Genomic DNA, 20,808 nt, shown 5'->3' on the forward strand with positions numbered 1-20,808 from the left:
TAAAGCTCAAAAAAGGCTGGACCGATTTGACTCATTTGGGTTTCGAAATACTCGTCGTAGTATAGGGAAGGTTTAAACTGTGAGAAATATACTAATTTTTAAAATCTTCTATACGTGTGTTATCACCTAACTAGCTATCCACCTAGCTCCTGCGAAACAACTGGATCGATTTTGATGAAAATGTTTCTTTCAAGGGGCTCCTGGTTAGCTTGAGAACACAGTTGGACCCGGTAGGTGGCGCTGCTTTACCGAGTAGTATGACGTCTGCGAGTTCCGCTCGTAATAATAATAAATAATAACCTTTAATATTATACCTTTTAAACTCGTAGTTATCATCACTAAAACCTCGGAGCGTCCGAGCCTTCTCCATAAAAACAAACACTCCATCGATATCTGTCATTTGCAGTAGTTTTCTAACTTCTTAAACCAAGATTGGGGTTTGCTTAAATCCATCCATCGCCGAAGTTTTAGCGGACCGTTACATCTACTATCACCTGGGTGTGACGGCATCAGTTAATCTCTTAACTGATAAGGGTTTGTTGAAAAGGAGCCAAGTATATAGTAAGTAGTAGTATATAGTTAACAACTTATACAAATTATCACTTGTCACACGCGAGCATACTCGGAAAAATAAAAAATTATGTAAATCAACACAGTGTACACAAGAGGCAGTATATTCACTACATAGCAATCTCTACCTGACAACCGGCCGGAAATCGAACCCGGTTCCCCTGAACGGGAATCCGATTACCCACTAAGCTTTCCCCACTCTTTAAGTTACATATTTATCTAGAATTTGTTTGTATGTTTGTATCTAAACACTATTTAAATAAGTAGGTGTAGGTACAATAAGATTCGTATCTATCAAGTGTCATGCGTCAAGTGGTGACGGCATATAAGATTACAGTGAATAAATGTCACCAAACCTCTGTTTTTTTATTCCCCTACAAGTTAGGGGGTTATTCCCCTTGACCGCAATCACACCTGGTGGTAATAATGCAGTCTAAGATGGTATAGACTATTGACGATATATTGGTGTAGGATTAACGTACACGCTAGTATCTGTATAAACTAAACCAATTCGATATGATAATACAATACATAAATAAACAGATATATACACGGACAATGCATAAATATTGATTAAAGTCGTCTCTAATGACATTATCGTGTTTACATTGTTTACGAAATTATATACGCCTGAAAAAACTTTCGAAGTCCACCCATTAGGTAAAAAAACATTAACAAGGGAATTGCAGAATCCCATTGGAATTAAAATTATAAATATAATAGTATTATTAAATGATAAAATAAAATTGTAATTTTGTTAGTGTAGATGTGTCATAGTTACCAAATAAAGAATTATTAAATTGAGATATTTTTGTATTTGTTTATTTGTACCGAAATTTTAATAGGCTCCGAAAGTACTGGACCGATTTTAACCATTTCTTCACCAAAAGAAAGCTAAACTATCACGAAGTAACAAAGGCTAGAATTTATTCTCATAAAAATTGGAGATCATTAAGAAAATTGCAACTTCTTTTTTTCTTTGTGTACAATAAAAGTGTATTCATTCATTGCAATAATGTAACCCAACGTACCTTAATTTTGCCTTTGAATATGATTATATGAATAAAATTATCACTTATAAATAAATGTTTAGTGGATAAAACAGAAACTGAAAGATCTAATAATAAATTATAAAAATAAAATAGAATTTTATTGTTCACTGTTTACACATAGAAAGATAGCTGATAAGGCCTATCCACAGCCGCGCTTACAGTTTTAGTATTAAACATAGCATTTGGAGTATCTAAGCGCATAATGCACTTTCGTCAGAAAAACTTTTAGTACCATACTCTGTCTTGCAGGTTCTAATACCATTTAGTACTTGGCCTCAGTCCAGTGGCACCTCTGATTGCATAATTGCAGCAACGGCCAAAATGAATGGCGGTGACCCATTTGGCTCGATACTACTTTGGATCTATTAGTGTAAAAAGTTTATTACTTTTTTTTATTGTCTGATAAGAGTTTTTAGGCAATTCATTAGTAACATTGTGACGTCATTAAATATATTAATGTAACCAACGGTTTCTGATATGCTAAAATTATTGATCACATCAGGCCAAATATATTTGTTTTTCGCTTCTAAAATAAATTAATCAACACATTAGCGGATGCTTACTTTGTATTGCTCATTGGATAGATAAATTAAGTAGCATATAAACATAGAATACAAAACAAAAAAAAAATGCCTAATTTAAATATATAAAAGAGAAACGCGCCGACTCACTGACTAACTTCAAAATCTCAGGAAGTATAAAGTTACAAACTTGCAATTTGAGAGGTAAATCTAATTAAACAAATGAGCGATGTGTCTACTTTATTTAACCTACGCTTTTACCAGTAATGATCAAAGGTAGTGGATATTTAATCACCATGTGAAATATATTTGCACAAAAGCACAAAATACACCTATACAAACCGCTGTCTATATCGCCCGAGATTAATTGAGGATTTAGCTCGGGTATAATCAGGATCATTCACGTATCGGTGATAGAGTCCATTGTGCTTATACTGCAAGCATTTTGGTGCCATCGCCCGTGAAATTTACAATTCAGAAATACATTGACGCAATGCAATGTAATAATTTAAATTTATTTACTTATTCATAAGACACACCAGCAATTAATTGTAACCACATTCATAAAATATTAAGCTGAAAGACAAGTTAAGTATAGGGAAAATTAGGAAGGCCACAGGAGTAATGGATGTCCCAAGAAAGATCAAGAGGCTAAAGTGGCGCTGGACTGGCCATGTGGTTAGATCCTCGAAAGAAAAATGGACTAAAGAAATTATATCTTGGTACCCTAGATATGGCAAGAGGAAAAAAGGACGGCCACAAAAAAGGTGGGAAGATGACCTGCCAAAAGGATGGCACAGAATAGCCAGAGCACACTGGAGAATTCTAGAGGAGGTCTATGTCCAAGGACAGCTTGACTAAGCGCGCTGGTGTTACAAAACAATTTTTTTTAGGAATAAATATAACTTAATTAAATAATAGATTTGGTAACTAGTAGTGTATAAGCAAAAATGTATTTAGTCAGAGAATAAAGGCTATTTTTATTTTTTATTTTTATTTACATTCATAAAAGAATCAGTGTTAGTATTACAAATGCTGTCTAGTGCCATTACAATAATAAATTATAAAGTAAACAGCATTATCTCCCGTCAATAAATTAAAAAATGAAAACTAAGTATTAAACTAAAAACTATTAAAAATGATGACGGTGAACACGAATTAAACTACTGGGATAGATTGATAATTAATATTAAGTTAAAATTAAAATAAAGATACCGACACTGGAGCATCCTCGGAGATGTTGACTTTACAATGAACAATTGAAAAGTGAAAAAATTAATTTTAGTCGTTATAACATGACGATCTTATCATTATTTATCTTAAAATTCCGAAAAGAAACACCTGCTTCTGTTCAATACGATCCATTGTCTAAGTTTTCTTGAAGACCATTTATTTCCTTTTCTTTAGTTATTGAAGTAGGAATTTCATTAAAAATCATAGCAACCATACAACCACAATAAAAACAAACAGTAAAAATATTAAATTTCACTAGCCCATTACTGAAAGTATGACAAACTTGTTTCTTTATTAAACGAACTGCTTGAGTAGAAGTTAAAGTAGCCTGGCCTAGTGTAGTTCACGTATTATTATTTCTTTAAGTACAATGTCTCTTGTTATCGATATACATAGGTGAATGCATAAAATGTTGTATTACTGTATATGGTTTATCTCTATATATATATTTCTTGTGTGCGTCTGTATGTCACTGAGCTCCTCCTAGACGGTTGGACCGATTTGAATGATTATTTCGGTATGCATTTGGGTGGCACCATGGATGCTTTAGATTCACAAATCAGCCCGACAGATGGCGCTGGGGTCAGCTAGTACTATGTATATTGTTAGTGTCCTTATGAAATAAATAAATAGATACCATTCTTGTTTCTACTTTTGGAGTTTATACATTAAATATAAACACACACAATTCAATTATTTGATCGTTATATTTGATTATAGTAGATATAGAAGTAGAGATTATGATAAAATGACTCTATTCGATCATTATGAATTCGATGATATGGATAATAAAATACGACATCTTACCAAAAACTCGTCAGCAGTTTTCCCCGTGTTCTGCTTGTAAATTGAGATGAGGACCTCCCTCGCTTCGTAGTACTTATGCTGGGTTATGTAGTACTTCGGGCTCTCGGGCAGAAAACAGTACATGATTGTCGCAAATAATGACCATAATGACATGACAACCAAGTAAAAATTCCAACCGTGGAAGACTGTGAACAAGAAAATATAATTTTTCCGTAATTATTTACTAGCTATTCTGGTGCTCACTTCACTTTTTTTAGTCTTATAATTACCGGAGGGAGGTATCTTTTTTGAAGTGAAACTTCTTTAGAATCGTTGTGATTTCAAACCGGAGGCAACGGAAAAAACGTCAGGTAAGAGACACAAATATAAAAATGTGTAGGATGAAGACGGCAAAGAATGAGACAGAAATATACTCGTACATACTATTTTTTCTGTTTTTTTCCTATTTAAGTTACCAAGGAAACCGAATAATATCTAGATAAAGAAACAACAAAATGTATAGGACACAGTGAGATAGAAAACATTATAAATTTGTTTACCTATTCTAGTTACCATGGAAACTAAATAATAAACCTTACATTTATCCTAAAAGTTTTTGATACTCTACATCCACCTCAATCTCTCGTAGACTACTTTTCAGAAGTTACACTTCTGCCGTGTGTGAACACGGTGTGAAAATTGCACAGGATTTTTTTTAAGTAGTTTGATTATTACTTGCTTTAACGGTGAAGGAAAACATCGTGAGGATACCTGCATGCCTGAGAGTTCTCCATGATGTTCTCAGCAGCGTGTGAAGTCTACTAATCCACACTTGGCCAGCGTCTAGACTACGGCCTAAACCCTTCTAATTTTGAGAGGAGACCCGTGCTCTGCAGTGGGACGATAATGGTTGATGATAAACTAATAATAAAAAGTGGAAGATTCCAGGTTCTAGCTCAGGTTAATTTATATTAGACTATGTAGCGGTCTCCGCATTACAGAACAAGATGGCACCACAAAAATCCTGCATCACCCTGGCGAAGTGGCAAAAATGAATGTTCGGACCTCGGTCCCCGAGCACGATCACCCGCTCTGAGGAAGATCTTCCTATTGTTACAGTCGAGCGTATCACCACAGCTCCCGTACATTTTCAATAAATTTCTAAAAACATCATATTGTTGTCTACACTAACATAAAGCGCTGGAATTCAGTGTCATATAAAGAAAATCATTGTTATTGTTTAAAGTACTTTGTTCATCGATACTTTGGGCCCTACGCGCATTCCTAGAGGGATTTAAAGTTACTACCCCCCCGAAAGATACTGAAATCGGAGAGCTTTTAGTTTCATTCGGGGGCATGAAGCCGAAGCAATTTTCTGCTTAAAACTGAGTGCATCGTTTGTGAACTCACGATGTTAGCATACGTTAACGATTTTGTTCTGAGAATATGCGGTCGGTTTCGCTACCTCGTCAGCACCTCCTATGAAATAATTTTGGTTTACTTTATTGTTGACTTCGTGAGTGATGATTGGCTTTCTCGGGATAAAAAGTTACCTTTATGTTAACCTTGGGCTCGCTAACTATATCTATGTAATTACAACGATCTGTCTCCCGTTGCTGCGTGAAAGAAGGAAAACTAACCCAACAACTAACAACCCTTCCAATTTATAATGTGTACCTAGATTTTCTGATCTATACTAAAAATCATTTAAGAAACTAGCATCATATTTTAGGAAAATACCTGACAAAATCTAGCATGAATAACTATGCACAAATATCAAAATCAAAGCTTTAGCGATAAGACCGCCTTTGCATACGTAACTAGTTTGGTTTTCTTTTAAGTTTCTCTATTGTTTTTTTTTTTCTTTTTGTATTTTGTTTTTGTTTGTGCAATAATGAAGTCCAACTAACAAACAAAATGTTATTGCATGATCTAACCGTAATCTTATGATAGCTTAGTGGTAAGGACTTCGAGTTCTCTTGCGAGGGACCGAGTTCGTATCCCGGCCGGCACCTCTATTTATTTGGAGCTCTGTGTCTGGCATGACTGATGAAGAAAGACATCGTTAGGAAACCTGCATGCCTGAGAGCTCTCTTTAATGTTGTCAAAGGCGTCTAAAGTCTTCCAAGCCACACTTGGCCAGTGTGGTGTCGGTGACCTTGGTTCTTCTACGGATTTCGTCGTTGCAAATTCTATTCCGAAGAGAGACTCCCAACATAGCTCGCTCCAAAGCGCGTTGAGCGTTAGCGAGGACACACTCGTTAAAGACTTTCGTCTTGAGGCATTGGGTATCGGCGAATCGAAGACCAATCAATCAATTTAATTAATTTTTGGGGTATGACTACCATTCTCCCTAACATGTTAGCCCGCTACCATCTCAGACTGCATCATCACTTACACCAGGTGAGATTGGAGTCAAGGTCCAACTAGTAGTGGAATAAAAAAGAAAATAATAGTAATGAATGCCAAAAGGTCGTATGTTTAAATTGACAAAAATGTGAACATACCATGTTTCGGGCTGTTCATTTCGTACCTAGCGCCGGGGCCACAGATTCGTGACGCGTTACATGCTTTATGTCACGCTATGTAGGAATTTTTCTACATATGGCTGCACTGTCATAAGTGGATATTGTTCAATCCTTAGATTGGACACACCATAGGGCCCGATAGGCAGACCTTAGTTCTTGCTGCAGGTTTGAGTGAATAAAAACCGTGACCTCGGGGAAAGTTGTATTTGAAGAAGTGAATGATATTACGTTGTTTTATGTGCCAAGTTACTTAGACAGATGACGCAAAGTTCACTGATATTGACTTTGATTCCGTACTTGACATTTCACTATGATTGTAAAGGGCAGCGACTGATATCTTAGTTGAACCGCCGTTGTATCGCGCACGTTTTAAACATCACAAGGTATGCTAATAGCAATTTGAAAACTGCCCCGTTGTCAAACGAGCATAAGGCATAATGCGTGCAGAATTTCATCGTGGACGACAAGCAGGTGGAACCAGATGTACGCCCGAAATACATACTCGTAGTAAGCGCATTAGAATGAAAATTTGTGTAGCTTAGCTTATTGATACTAAAATGGTCCAATACGCAAAGACATTCTGCAAAATCAATCCAAGAATAAAGTAAAGAAATTTTTTTCTTATTAATGTTAGCCTATGTAACTGCCACTGCTGGGCAAAGGCCTCGTCTTGTGAGATATAGGAAACGCGGTTTTACAGCATAGATCCACCACACTGCTCCAATTCAGGTTGGTGGGCTTTAACGACTATTCAAACAACTAAGCGAAATTAACTGGGACCGACGGCTTTACGTGCTCTCAGAGGCACCACCAATAAACAACAAAAAACCGCTTGCTAGAAAGGTATATTCTTTTTACCTGCATAAAATTATAAATAAATAAATAATTATACTACGACAATCACTTCTATCTAGCCCCAAAGTAAGTGTAGCTTATGTTATGGGTACTAAGATTGCTGATGAATATATGAATTATATATAAACACCCCGACACTGAAAAACATTCATGTCATAAAAATGCCAGTTGTGGGAATCGTATCCACGGCGTTGGTCTCAGAAAGCAAATCAATTGAAAGCAGGCTGTCAAATCTAAAAGTCAATAACTGGACAGTACATTTTGTCCAAATACTATTACTCAGTGGCGTGCATAGAGGGTATGCACAGGGTATGCAGATGATATTAAATGAAGAAAATCTCTGCGACTCACTGAGAGTACTGTATGTGAAACATATAACTTTGCATGTTACACTGCAAAAAGTCTGTACCCAATTATATGCTTACACGGGTTTTATATTTAGTTAAATGTTTATGCGTGCAGAATAGTTAAATAGTTCAAGGTTATGCTTGTGTAAACATTGGGAACATCCTATTAAGCACAATATTTATCTGCCTCAGATTTTGGAATACATTTTCGCAACGTTAATTAAAGTGGTTTCTAGTTTCATACCAGTTGTAAACTATTTGACATTCGTTAGTATACTAAATATTATTCGGAGCCGAAGTCTAAAACCAGGGGAAATTCCCCGACCTGCGTCAATTTAGATAAACCAGTTGCCTACATTTACCTAAACGGAAATTGACCTGGAGACCTTAAAATATCCAAGATCTATTTTATTTATGCTATGTATCATACTGGCAACGGGAAGATTTAAATTTATCAACAACTTTTTTTTTTGTAATATACTCTATGCACCATCCACTTTCCACTTTTTTATCGGCTTCGTATGCTCAGGTTGCCTTTAAAAGATCACTTTTAGTGATAAGACTGCCTTTACACCCTATCTCTAAGTAGTATTACTGTTTTCTTGGAATTTTTCCTATTGTGTTGTGTTGCAATAAACTTTTTCTATTCTATTCTATTCCACTTTTTTCGACTTAAGTAAAAAAGTTAGATATATGCTGTCGCTGACTTTTTGTAGGCATATTAAAGCTCTAAAACATTTCTCTAGAACAGAATAATATCGCGTTTGTAGGAAAGGTTGTCATTTGTCTGCTTTTCCGACATTGAATGCCTCGAAAAATTGAACTTTTCATATTTAGGGTGTAACATCACTAGCCTATAACAGTTCACTGCTGGACTGCAGGCCTCTACAAACGGCACTCTTTGCCGGGAATAACCACTCTGAGCAGACGTGCTACTGAACGCAGTAGATTGCAGTAGTAGCACAAAGAACGCTGCTGCTTTATGTTCCCTTAATTTGATGTCAAGAGAGATTTAGTTCAAAATTATTACACTCTTGATGAATAACGTTTAGGAAACAGATTATTATAGACAATAAAAACACCTTCCCTGATAATGCATTATTTCAAATTTGACACCATAAGAAAGGGTTCTCAGAATTGTTGAAGAGTAGCAATCCCATACAATATTTTCACCTAACTAACTAACGATTTAGGCAGCTTACGCATAGATAGCTCTCAGATGGCAGTTTTTTTTCAACTTACATGCAACTTATTGTCATATTTTGGCTGTTCTTGTATGTATGTGTGAGTGTGCGTTTGTGCGTAAGTAACTGAATAAGGGAAACCCCTGCAATGCTAGTCATAAGTTGAGAATAAAAATATAATAAATAAGAAAAAAATAAATAAATAAAATAACTCACCAATAGAACCATTGAAATATGAATCGGTCCAGTCCTGAGTCAGTATTGCCCACGATAGCAACGCGATAATAACTTGAGCAATAGCCGAAAATGAAGATTGCAGCAACATTATGCGATCCCTGATGTCATTGTGACAAAACTCTGCAGTTAACGTTATTAGAGATGAAAACGATGTCGCAAATCTGGAACGTGAATCAAAACTTTCCATAAATCTTGACGATGACTTTGAATAATTGTACGAGTATTTACACTCGTTAAGTAATTAAAATATCACTTGCTTCAACGGTCAAACATCGTAAGAAAAGCTGCATGCCTAAAAGTTTTGCATAAAGTTCTCAAGAGTGTGTAAAGTCCACCAATCTTAGTGCGGAATGGATCTCAGCGTGGACTACGGCATAAACCCTTCTCATTGTAGGAGGAGACCCGTGCCATGTAGACTCAGTGGCGTGCATAGAGGGTATGCACAGGGTATGCATATGATATAAAATGAAGAAAATCTCCAGTACTAGCCTATAAATACTTAAGGGTAGGCTTTTTATAACTCTTGCAATGCCTATTCTTAAGTTTTTTATAACTCGTACTGGAGATTTTCTTCATTTTATATAATCTGCATACCCTGTGCATACCATCTATGCACGCCACTGCCTGTAGTGGTTCAGTAAATGTTTATAAATAAATAAATATACTACGACAACACACATCGCCATCTAGCCCCAAAGTAAGTGTAGCTTTTTTATGGGCACTCAGATGACTGATGAATATTTTATGAAGAATATACATAAATAATTCAAATATACAGATATATAATAATATTCATATTCTTCACACAAACATTTTCCAGTTGTGGGAATCCCCTGCTCCAGTCGTTTGTCAAATAATGTCTGTTTGTTACAAGGCTGATCAGACTCAGTATTTATTGCTGGTCCGTACCATTAGGCTGTGGGAGCTCGAGTTAAATCCACTATGTATACAATGGACTTAGTGAATTAAAGTTGGGGCTTCTAAACACATCAAGCCATGTTTCAAAGTCTAAACAGGACAGCTTAAATGTTGTCTAAAACAGCCTTTGCCTGCGGTCAGGCTGGCACTCAACATTAGCTTAATATAGCTTGTACTCCGCATTCAAGATTGCTTACCTAACAATTTTAGAGCATTAACTATATAGTAATACAATATACAATCCATCAATTCGCACTGTGCCAGCGTGGTGGACGACGGAATTAACGCGGTCTCACCAAGTCTTGTGACACGATGCAAATATAATTTCAACAGTTATCAAAAGTCACAATAAGAAATGTTTTAAAGATGCAAAGACTTACAGCATTCCTTCGAAAAATTTCGCAGTAACCAAAACAACATAATTCTGACTGGTTGCACTAATTGCGGTAAATATGAAAAGTCCCCCGAAGCCAAGTAAAACAAAATATTTGCGGCCAAACGTGTCAGTTAGGAATCCAGCTACCACCGATACCAGGATCATACCTGCAACAAAAAAAAACCTAATTAAAAACACATAAAAAAATATCATAAGGTCCTTATGCTGTTATGTCTATTAATTCATTTGTATAGTAAATATAACCACGGCCACAAATAAACTCCGCTGCTTTTCCTTGAAATCTCATGAATGTACAACGCAAGCAAATAACATCAAAATCGGTGCACTAGTTTTATGGGAGTACCTAACTAGCATATAATTATAATATATTGACGGCCGATTGGCGCAGTGGGCGGCGACCCTGCTTTCTGAGTCCAGGGCCGTGGGTTCGATTCCCACAACTGGAAAATGTTTGTGTGATGAACATGAATGTTTTTCAGTGTCTGGGTGTTTATATGTATATTATAAGTATTTATGTATATTATTCATAAAAATATTTATCAGTTATCTTGGTACCCATAACACAAGCTACGCTTACTTTGGGACTAGATGGCGGTGTGTGTATTGTCGTAGTGTATTTATTTATTATTATTATTTATTATATTTCCCACCGAATCCAACTAAATCTGGTGAAGGGTATTTTTTTATATTGTTAGCTCGTTATTAGTGGTTTATGTTGAAAGTTGTATTATTAAACATTATTTATTAGATACCAAATCATATTTAAATTTATTTTACAGGTAACTAACTGAATTAGCAGTCACACATCAAAACGCGTAAGAATATACAAATAAGATAACATATTATTTTACTGTCGTTAGGTAAGTACAATGGAAACAATACTACAAACACAAATGCAGTTTTACAATTATTTGTATTTTATCACAATGATACGTTTAATTTATATTATATCGGTACATAGTACAATAGCTGTGTCAGGATTCGGTATGGCTCAGTATTTTTTTTTATCAAAAAAGATGAATAAAATTACATAAAAATATATCTCGCCAAACTGGTTAATCAGTTTATTTTATAAAAATATTTTTTAGATCTTTAAACATGCTTTACAGTAAAAAATTATAAAAAGATTACTACACTGCAAGTTAGAAAAAATGGAGTGTAGTGAATCTAGTAGTTTAAGAAACATCGACTGTACATCGACAGATCTAATATGGAATGATAATAACTTACCGAGAAAAGGCATAGCATTCAACACCCCTTTCTCCAGGAGATTCATGTTCAGATCGCATTCAGCTATCGGCAGTATATAAGGCGTACTGTTTGTCACCACAATACCGGCAAGACAGCCGAAGAAGGAGGTGCATAGAAGTTGTATGTGGAACAGACCGAATCCACACTCTTTCAATGCGAGGTTTACCTCCTGCATAGCAGTGGGCGCTTTGGTGTGATCATCGCTGTCTGTAATACAAAACATATACTTAAACAAGAAAATTATGAAACGATAATCAACTGACTCCAATATTAAGAACCAATCCACCTTAATATGGTTACGGCAGATCAGAATACAGTTGTCACCAACCTTCGTACGAACTAGGCGATTAAGAGAATACAACGGAGAAAAGGCAGCAGATCCCTGCTATCTACTGGGATCAGCGGCTTCGGCTCCTCTTTCGGGGGGACCAAATACGATCCCTAGCTCTCAACTGTAACTTTTCGGAGTTAGGTACATTTTTCTTTTTTAATTTATGCAATTAAATATCACTTGCTTTAACACCACTTATCCCGAGGCGACTAAGGTAATATGATGCAATACGGGCAGCAGCACCTACTGCAATCATTAGCCGTCTGCCCAGCTTGCTGATTACGGGAAAACCCCTTCTGATTGGGAGAGGCCTTTAGTCCAAGTGTAGAGTACAAGGGCCCCACCGCCCGGTTCATCCTGTGTCCTTAGCGGTGTTGAAGTCGAAGTCCTGCAAGCGACCGATCACAGGAATCCTGCTAAACGCGCGCATGTGATTGGTTGCACGCTGGATACAAACCTAAACGCCGCTCAGGACGTCTGTTCCCAAAGTAAATGCACGTCAATAAAAAAGGCATGATTTGATATATAGTTTTGGATAAATATGTGAATAATCATACATACAAAAATACATACACCTTTAACAGTTTTTTGTTTATTTATTCAGAGGCTTTCATAGATAATTTCATGTTTACGTAATCACAATAATATAACATACATATCTATTGATTTGATAACCTCCTTTTTTTAAGTCTGGTAGTTTTGTCTGGTAGTTTTTTTTTTGTTTTGTCCTTCTATGCGCTTAGGTCTTAGCCATATAATTTAGCACGCAAACTATAACAGCGATTAAAAATTCTGTTTATTTCGATTTTTATTTAAAATGAAAACTTCAAGAACTCTTGTAGCTCTCAAAGCCAATTCAAGCACTGTTAGTGAAGCGTGGAGTATCATTCAATATTTTTTTACGAATAATTATTTTAGTTTTATTTTCTAGAAGGTTAAGGTTCATATTTTTTTGAGTTGATAACTTGGTAGTCGCCTTCTTGAGTGACTTCTAGATAAAATAATGATTATTTTAGATTTGCTTAGGTGACACTATCTATTTTTTTATATAATTTGATATTGCAAAAACACGTTATAATAATAACTGAAGAACCGTCATTTTTTTCATTTTACTTGGCACTGTCTCAAAAATGCTGAAGTAAATATATATTTCTTGCTTTTTGGTTGTTTTACAAATTCGGTAGTTTTAAACCAAAAAATATGTTCACCCTTTTTAGTCGGTAGGTTTTCAATAACAAAAACACGTTATAATAACTAATGAACCGTCATTTTTTTCATTTTACTTGGCACTCAATTAAATGATGTAGTAAAAATTAATTTCTCGCTCTTCGTAGCTTTACAAAGACGGTAATTAAAAAAAATCACGCTTTTAAGTAAACGGTAAGCCAAATTTTACCGGAGCCGGGATAGTGGTTGAGGAGTTCTCCCGGCACTTTACCATTAGCTGCTTTATTGTGACGTGCAGTGCATGTGAAACTAATATCGGAAAATATTATTATTGGTTCGTTTTGTTGTCAATATTGTAAACGGTACCTCAGCCGTATAAAAGTAGAAGCATTACCTTCTCAAGCATTTGTTTATTTATTCATAAGACACACCAGCAATTAATTGTAACTACATTCATGAAAAAAAAAATATGTGTTAGAATTACAAATGTCAATTACAATAATCAATTATAGGTGTTATCTCTTAAATTAAAAAAAAAAAATTGAAAACTTAAATAAGTATTTAACTATAGATTATTAAAAATAATAATATAAATATGAATTAAGCTATTAAACAGATTGATTGGTAATATTAAATTAAAATTAAAATTTATAATTAAGATTATTTCAGCGTAAGCATTCATTCTGTATTAAGTCACTGTAGGGGGAAACTCTGCTCGATTATATGTCATACGTAATAAGTGAAAACTAGTATTATTCAAAGTCCTATCCCCACGTTCTCCAACAATAGATACTTTATGTTTCAATCAATTGATATTTCACATAAAAATCCGCGCAGATTTCTTAACAAGAAAGCTAAAGGGCAGTATAACAAAGAATGTGCAAAAACAAGCAATTTCAATCTATTAGGGGGTGCCGATTCTTCCGGCTCGTAATGATGCAATTTCTCTAAGTTTCCCTCAATGTCTCTAATGATTGCCGTTTTGCCTTTGCAAGCATCCATTTCCCTGATCGATTGGTAATGGATAGAAATCTTCGATCTATAATTTCTATCTTTACAAATGAGAAATAGCTACTGATCGATTGATCTATCAACGCATATGCTTAAAATGAATTTTAAAACATCAACTCTGATATTTGAGACATTTTTTAAAGAAAAAGTTAAGAAATAATACTGGATGATGTATTATGAAAATTAAGCTTAATTTCATTATTTATCATGGAGTTTTATTAAATTCATTTTCATTTTCAGTGTTCCTATTAAAATCTGGTAGATCATTAAATATTGTTATAGACTAAGTGGAGTGGTAAGTTTGAACAGGGGGCATTTAATTTATTTTAAAATTTTCCGCAAAACTCCGATCTTTTCTTTTAATTTTTGTGCAATATGTATATTCTCATTAAAGAGCTGTACATTTTGGTGTCACGTGTAGTTGTATGTGTTCCATAGTTAATATAATATCAAAAACATTCTCAAGGAGGTTTGACGTGAGACAGGCGGCCGGTCGAAATAAATATGCCTAAAAAAACAACCAGTCTTTAAGTTTTAAGAAGACGTGGTGCCGACCCGACAAATTCTGAGATAAGAACAAGAACAAGAGATCATCAACATTCTATTACAATCAAGAAGGTGATGTGTGGTGAAGGTAAAGGAAGATCAGAACACACCCCGCGGCTAAATAAATATAACAGAGAGCGGCCAACAGAGCCGTTTGTGGTACTAATAACATCTACTCCAATCACCAACACGTTTGCCCAGGGTGATTATTATGGGCAAACCGGTTGAGAGCGGCCTTTAGTCCAGCAGTACATTTCTAATATTATTCCATCATCTTCACCATATCAACCTATTACCGGCCCTCTAACCTATTACCGGCCCTCTACAGGGTCTCCTCACATAATGAGAAGAGGTTAAAGCCATGAGGTAATATTATTTATTTATTTACTTGCATAGGCATAGCCTTAACATAGTAACGAAGCCCTGTCTGGTCATAGCAACAAGAAAAAGGAAACAGTAGACTTTTATACAATACAATAGAATATCAACAACACAAGGCCAAGGCCTAGAAAATAAATCTAAACAGTATACCCACAGACGAGCGTACAATTATATTATTAAATAAATTATAAAAATAAAAATTAAAAAATGCTATGGATATATGGATAACATAATCAATAAAACCCATGCCAAGGAAGTACAATAAAAATTTCAAAATCGACAGCAGTAGATAAATTGAAACGTTAAACACACAATGGGATGTTAACGAAAGAATACTGCCTCAATTTCACCAGACAGCGAACACTTTGATAGGAACGTTAATCAAACCAGGCCGTTTGAAACGAGACCTGTTCCATGCTATATTGCTCATATAAATTTTAATGGGAAAAAACATCTCTTGTAGTCGAAGATTAAGAACTGTGCTGACACTGGATTATATAAAATATGATTCTGCTTGGAATTAGGTATTTCCATATCGAACTAGAGTTACCAATATAGCTCAGCGAGTTGCGAAGTTGAAGTGGCAATGGGCAGGGTACATAGTAGATGACTTCAGGCGAGTAGCTGGGAGCCGCTGGAGGCAAGCGGCTCAGGACCGTGTATTGTGGAACTCCCTATAAAAGACCTATGTCCAGCAGTGGACGTCAATTGGTTGAGATGATGATGATGATGTTACACAGTTATAGAGTTTTTTATGATAAATAAGATAACCTTGATCGGAGCAATACCTGTCTATAGAAGATGTGGAATTTTTGTCAATCAAAAATTTCATCAAGTCGAATTACAACTTTTATCTAACTTATTAGATTAAATAGGAACAATTTTTGTTCAGTTATTTAGCGGCAGAGTATTTTCCTTTTCACGATATTGCTTGATAAGCTAAGTCTTCCAAAGTGGGTCACGAGCTGAGGGAATCAATAAATTGTATCATATTGCGAGAGCTTTGTATTCAAATTTCAAAATTTCTGCGTGCCTTTTGTCGTTATATCAGATAATAAAAGCGCATAATTTTTGTGAACTGTTTACATTATAATGTTAAATTAAACAATGCAAAGATATTGTATAGAAACAGGCGCAACACTGCAGTTATCCTTGGTATATCACAATTGAGAGATCTGCCTGGCACAGTGGTGCCTTCTGCGTGGCCAATTAGGGAATGGGTTTTACTCGACTACAAGTGTGAATCACTACATAATAATTCGATTTATTGCATAAATACTCGTAGATAATCAGATGTTACAAATTTAGCTTTTGTTATTGAAACAGAGTATTACCATTAATTTGGCGTGCAACTTAAAATCATATTATACGAAATAAAAACATAAAAAGAAAACATTAAAAATAAATTACAACAAAAATTTGAACGCAAAAATATATAAATTATAATATCGATAGTAAAAATCATCTAATGAAATGGAAATAAGCAGTTAACTCAAAATGCAAATATCCTTTATATTGTTAATAATACATGCACAGTTAACATAAATCACAAGAACGAGATATTTGGTTTATAATTAACTTATTTTTAGTAGTTATGTGCGTTTTTTAATTTAAGCAATTTAAATATGACTTGCTGCGATGGTGAAGGAAAACATTGTGAGGAAACGTGCATACCTGAGAGTTCTCTTTAATTATCTATACGGCGGCGAGTGCTATCAATACGAACATGGCTAGCGTGGTGGACCACGGCCTTCTCATTCTGAAAGGACACCCGTGCAATATAGTTAGCCGGTAATGAGTTGATGATGATGCTTACCGCCATGGTTTAAAGTGTTGAGAATCTTAATTAACATTAAAACACGATTGACCATTTGAAGTTAGGGTCCCAGCGCGAGTGACGTGAAAGCACAGCGTGGTAGATTTCTATCAAATTATTCACTAGACGCAAGCGGCATTAGACAATAGAGTGTGGAAGTTTGTACAAAAAAACCTATGATTACCAGCAAACGGTATTAAAGATAAATAATAAAAAAATTAATATACTGCGACGACACACACATCGCCATCTAGTCCCAAAGTAAGCGTAGCTTGTGTTATGGGTACTAAGATAACTGATGAATATTTTTATGAATAAATACTTATAATATACAGATAAACACCCAGACACTGGAAAACACTAATGTTCATCACACAAACATTTTCCAGTTGTGGGAATCGAACCCACGGCCTTGGACTCAGAAAGCTGGGTCGCTGCCCACTGCGCCAGTCGGCTGTAGATGTTACGAATGATGCCGATAATATATCAAAAAGAAAAGTTGATGAATAAAATAGATATTGTTACAATAATGTTATATCAGATAAGCAAAATTACAGTAGTGCTGAAAAATGTGAATAGAACAAAGAAATAAATATACTAAAAAAAATATACTACGACAATACGTACATCGCCACCTAGCCCCAAAGTAAGCGTAGCTTGTGTTATGGGTACTTAGATGACGGATGAATATTTTTATGAATAATATACATAAATAAATAGCAATATACATACATATAAACACCCAGACACTGAAAAAAATTCATGCTCATCACACAAACATTTTCCAGCAGTGGGAATCGAATCCACGGCCTTGGACTCAGAAAGCAGGTTCGCTGCAAACTGCGCCGATCGGCCGTCAATATATATGGTTGCGGGCAGAATTTCATAACTTGATTTGGCCTTTGAAATGTTAAAATGCTTGAATAATATTGAATCATCCAATGACACAGGTAAATCAATTACTTGATAATAATTGTATTTTTTTATTCAAAACAATAGAATAAAACATTCTGAGAAAATATAATTAAATTTCAGCACGACTTAGAGACTTGACGATTCAACTACGACACAATAAACTACTAGTTCAAAAGATAATTAATTCAATAAATCAATTTAAAACTGTAAATGTACGAGTAAGTGCAAATATATTCAAAGTTATTCCAGTAACGACTAGAAAATTTAGAACTGGATCGTGAAACTAATTTAAATAGCTCCTCTAAGTAAAACCGTTAACTTGGATGTATTTACTGTGAGAATAGGTATTAAAAGAATGAAGATATTATCAAAAGATTGGAAGTTATTTTTAAACATTCCATTATTTTATGGAAGCACTATTCTTGTGTTTATTTATGCATGTATTTATGATATTTTTATTGTTATATTATTCTCTTCAATTATTTAAAACGAAAACAAATGTCTTTCTTTTGTTTTTTTGCTCTTAGGTGTGCCACGTAAGAACCTTGTACCTTGCTATTATCTCTTGTATTGGAAGATTCAAAAAAGGGATTGTTAATATTTTTTTATAAATAAACTAGCTTCTTTACCATGACGCGTTTGGAACCCTCGTAGCTTTAGTTTTAAGTTTACGAATATGGTTATCGCCATCATCTCACTACCGTGTACTTTTTATGTAATGTACACATCAAAAGTGCCACTTACTTGTATAAAGATATTTTTGACTTTGACTATATAAAAACTTATTGCGAGAACTCTATCGGATTCTGCCGTCATCACAGTGCGTAATATTATGGCATTAAAGTTATACGTTTTAATGATGTAAGCGATAATTCAAATATTTGTTACTAAAGTAACCTCGTGATATACCGTTATCATTTTATCTCACGTCTGTACACAGTAGCTACAGTGTTATTTACAACAGTAAACAAAACAGTTTTCGCTTACATCATATATTAATTCAACTTTTCCGCAATGAGACAACAGTATTGTGAAATTGCGATAGGTAAATTAGATTCAAGAGATTTCAACGAATAATCGATTGTGCGTGCGAATGACAATGACAAAATGGGTGATGAACTTCGGAAGTATTTTTTTGCTATCTCCGATCTATAGGTCTCGTTAAACTGGTCATTAGCAGACGTAGAAAGTCAGCCTGTTTGTATATTAGTTACCTAGATATAATTGATAGTTATAGATTTTGCGAATGGATCAAGGATATTTTTGGTCAGAAAGAAGCATTTAAAAAAAGCCTTACCTACTAAATCTATTTAAAAAAAATTAGTGTAGATAACGTGCACGCTGGATAACGAGATAAGATTCTATTTAGCAACGGTAAAAAGGTTTTTAGAAAACCTAAACTCCCGTGAGCAGGGTAACGTGCTACAGGTATAAAAAGTTAAGTACCTACTTACTTCAGTCTTTTTTTTATATGTTTCTAGACGATGGCTTGACTGCAATCACACTTGATGGTAAGTGATGATGCTGCCTAAGGTGGAGCGCGCTTGCCTAGAAGATGCCTATTCACTCTTGATTTGAGGTACTATATTTTAGGGGGAAAATGTGCACGAGTCTAAGATCTTCAATCCTGTATCCTATTATGAACTTAGATTTCGAACCACAAGTAGTGTGAAAACTAAACGTCATAAACAATCCAATAGGTATTTTCTGTAGACGAAGTAGTAGAAGAAGTTTCTATGCCAAATTACGCTAAGATTCCCGTTGAGTCGTGCATTTCCTATCAACAAATAAAAAAAGACTAACGTTCGCGTTTAAAATATAAGTGAATATGAATATAGATAGCTACTATCCAAATTAAAAGAGGAACGCCGAAAGTTTTTACCAAATAAATCCTTGCAGCGCGTGAAAAGTCGACATTTTGTTTTAGTTGCATCCTCTCTGGCGAAAATATGAGTGCTATTGTTCAACGCTCAAAAATCGGTTTGCTCGCTCGAAAACTAAAGAGATTGTTGCGGGAATTAAGATAAATGCGAACGAAAAGCCCGAATGTGATATTTTCATTAGATATGAATTACGCTGCACATTTCAATGCAATTTAAGACCACAAATAATATTATGTGATTCACTGTACGTTTTATCGGAATGTTTCATAATAATTGAGATCTATACCAAAGTCAAAGTCAAAGTCAGAAATATCTTTATTCAAGTAGGCCCATAGGTTGCACTTTTGATGCGTACGTTTCCCTTCATCGTTGAAGCAAGTGATATTTTAATTGCTTAACGCACATAACTAGAAAAGTTGAAGGTGCGAGCTGGGATTCGAACGCGGGACCCCCAAAAGTAAAATCGAGCTCCTACCGAATTCGCTATCACCGCTTCGTGCGTTAACCGTTAAATACAGGTTAAAATATTTTTGTTTCATATTATAATATTAAACAAAAATATATTCGCGAATTAATAATTTTCTTACCTTTTCACAACTTATTGCAGTTAATTTGATGTTCAAAAATATAATAAGTGTGTTAAAAAACCAAAATAAAGACATATAAAAATTAAAAAAAAATCGTCTTTCTAAACTAAAACTAAAGAATAACGACAAGTTTTTTTGCGGTATGTGACAGTTGAGGAATGAAAATTTTTCGACTAAATGTACATACCAGTTCCTGCTAAGGCCTGTAAATTCACTTCACTCATTTTTAGTAAGGTACTTGCAAAAAAACAAAGATATGTTCAATATCCATCATAACCTCGTCAGCATCAAA

At 34.8% G+C, this 20,808-nt stretch overlaps 1 protein-coding gene across 1 annotated transcript in view; it reads right to left on the minus strand.

The window, feature by feature from the left end:
• LOC120633379 (synaptic vesicle glycoprotein 2B-like) overlaps window positions 1-20,808 on the minus strand; it is a 53,019-nt gene extending 32,211 nt beyond the window's left edge. Inside the window, exons 1-5 of the mRNA XM_039903582.1 lie at window positions 20,704-20,808; window positions 11,859-12,086; window positions 10,612-10,774; window positions 9,293-9,474; window positions 4,184-4,368 (exon numbers count right to left, since the gene is read on the minus strand). Coding sequence (XP_039759516.1) covers window positions 4,184-4,368; window positions 9,293-9,474; window positions 10,612-10,774; window positions 11,859-12,086; window positions 20,704-20,740 — 795 coding nt within the window. The 5' untranslated portion in view covers window positions 20,741-20,808. The remainder of the gene's footprint in view (window positions 1-4,183; window positions 4,369-9,292; window positions 9,475-10,611; window positions 10,775-11,858; window positions 12,087-20,703) is intronic.

This window comes from Pararge aegeria, chromosome 21 (genome assembly GCF_905163445.1).
Source record: "Pararge aegeria chromosome 21, ilParAegt1.1, whole genome shotgun sequence".
Taxonomy (NCBI): Eukaryota; Metazoa; Arthropoda; class Insecta; order Lepidoptera; family Nymphalidae; genus Pararge; species Pararge aegeria.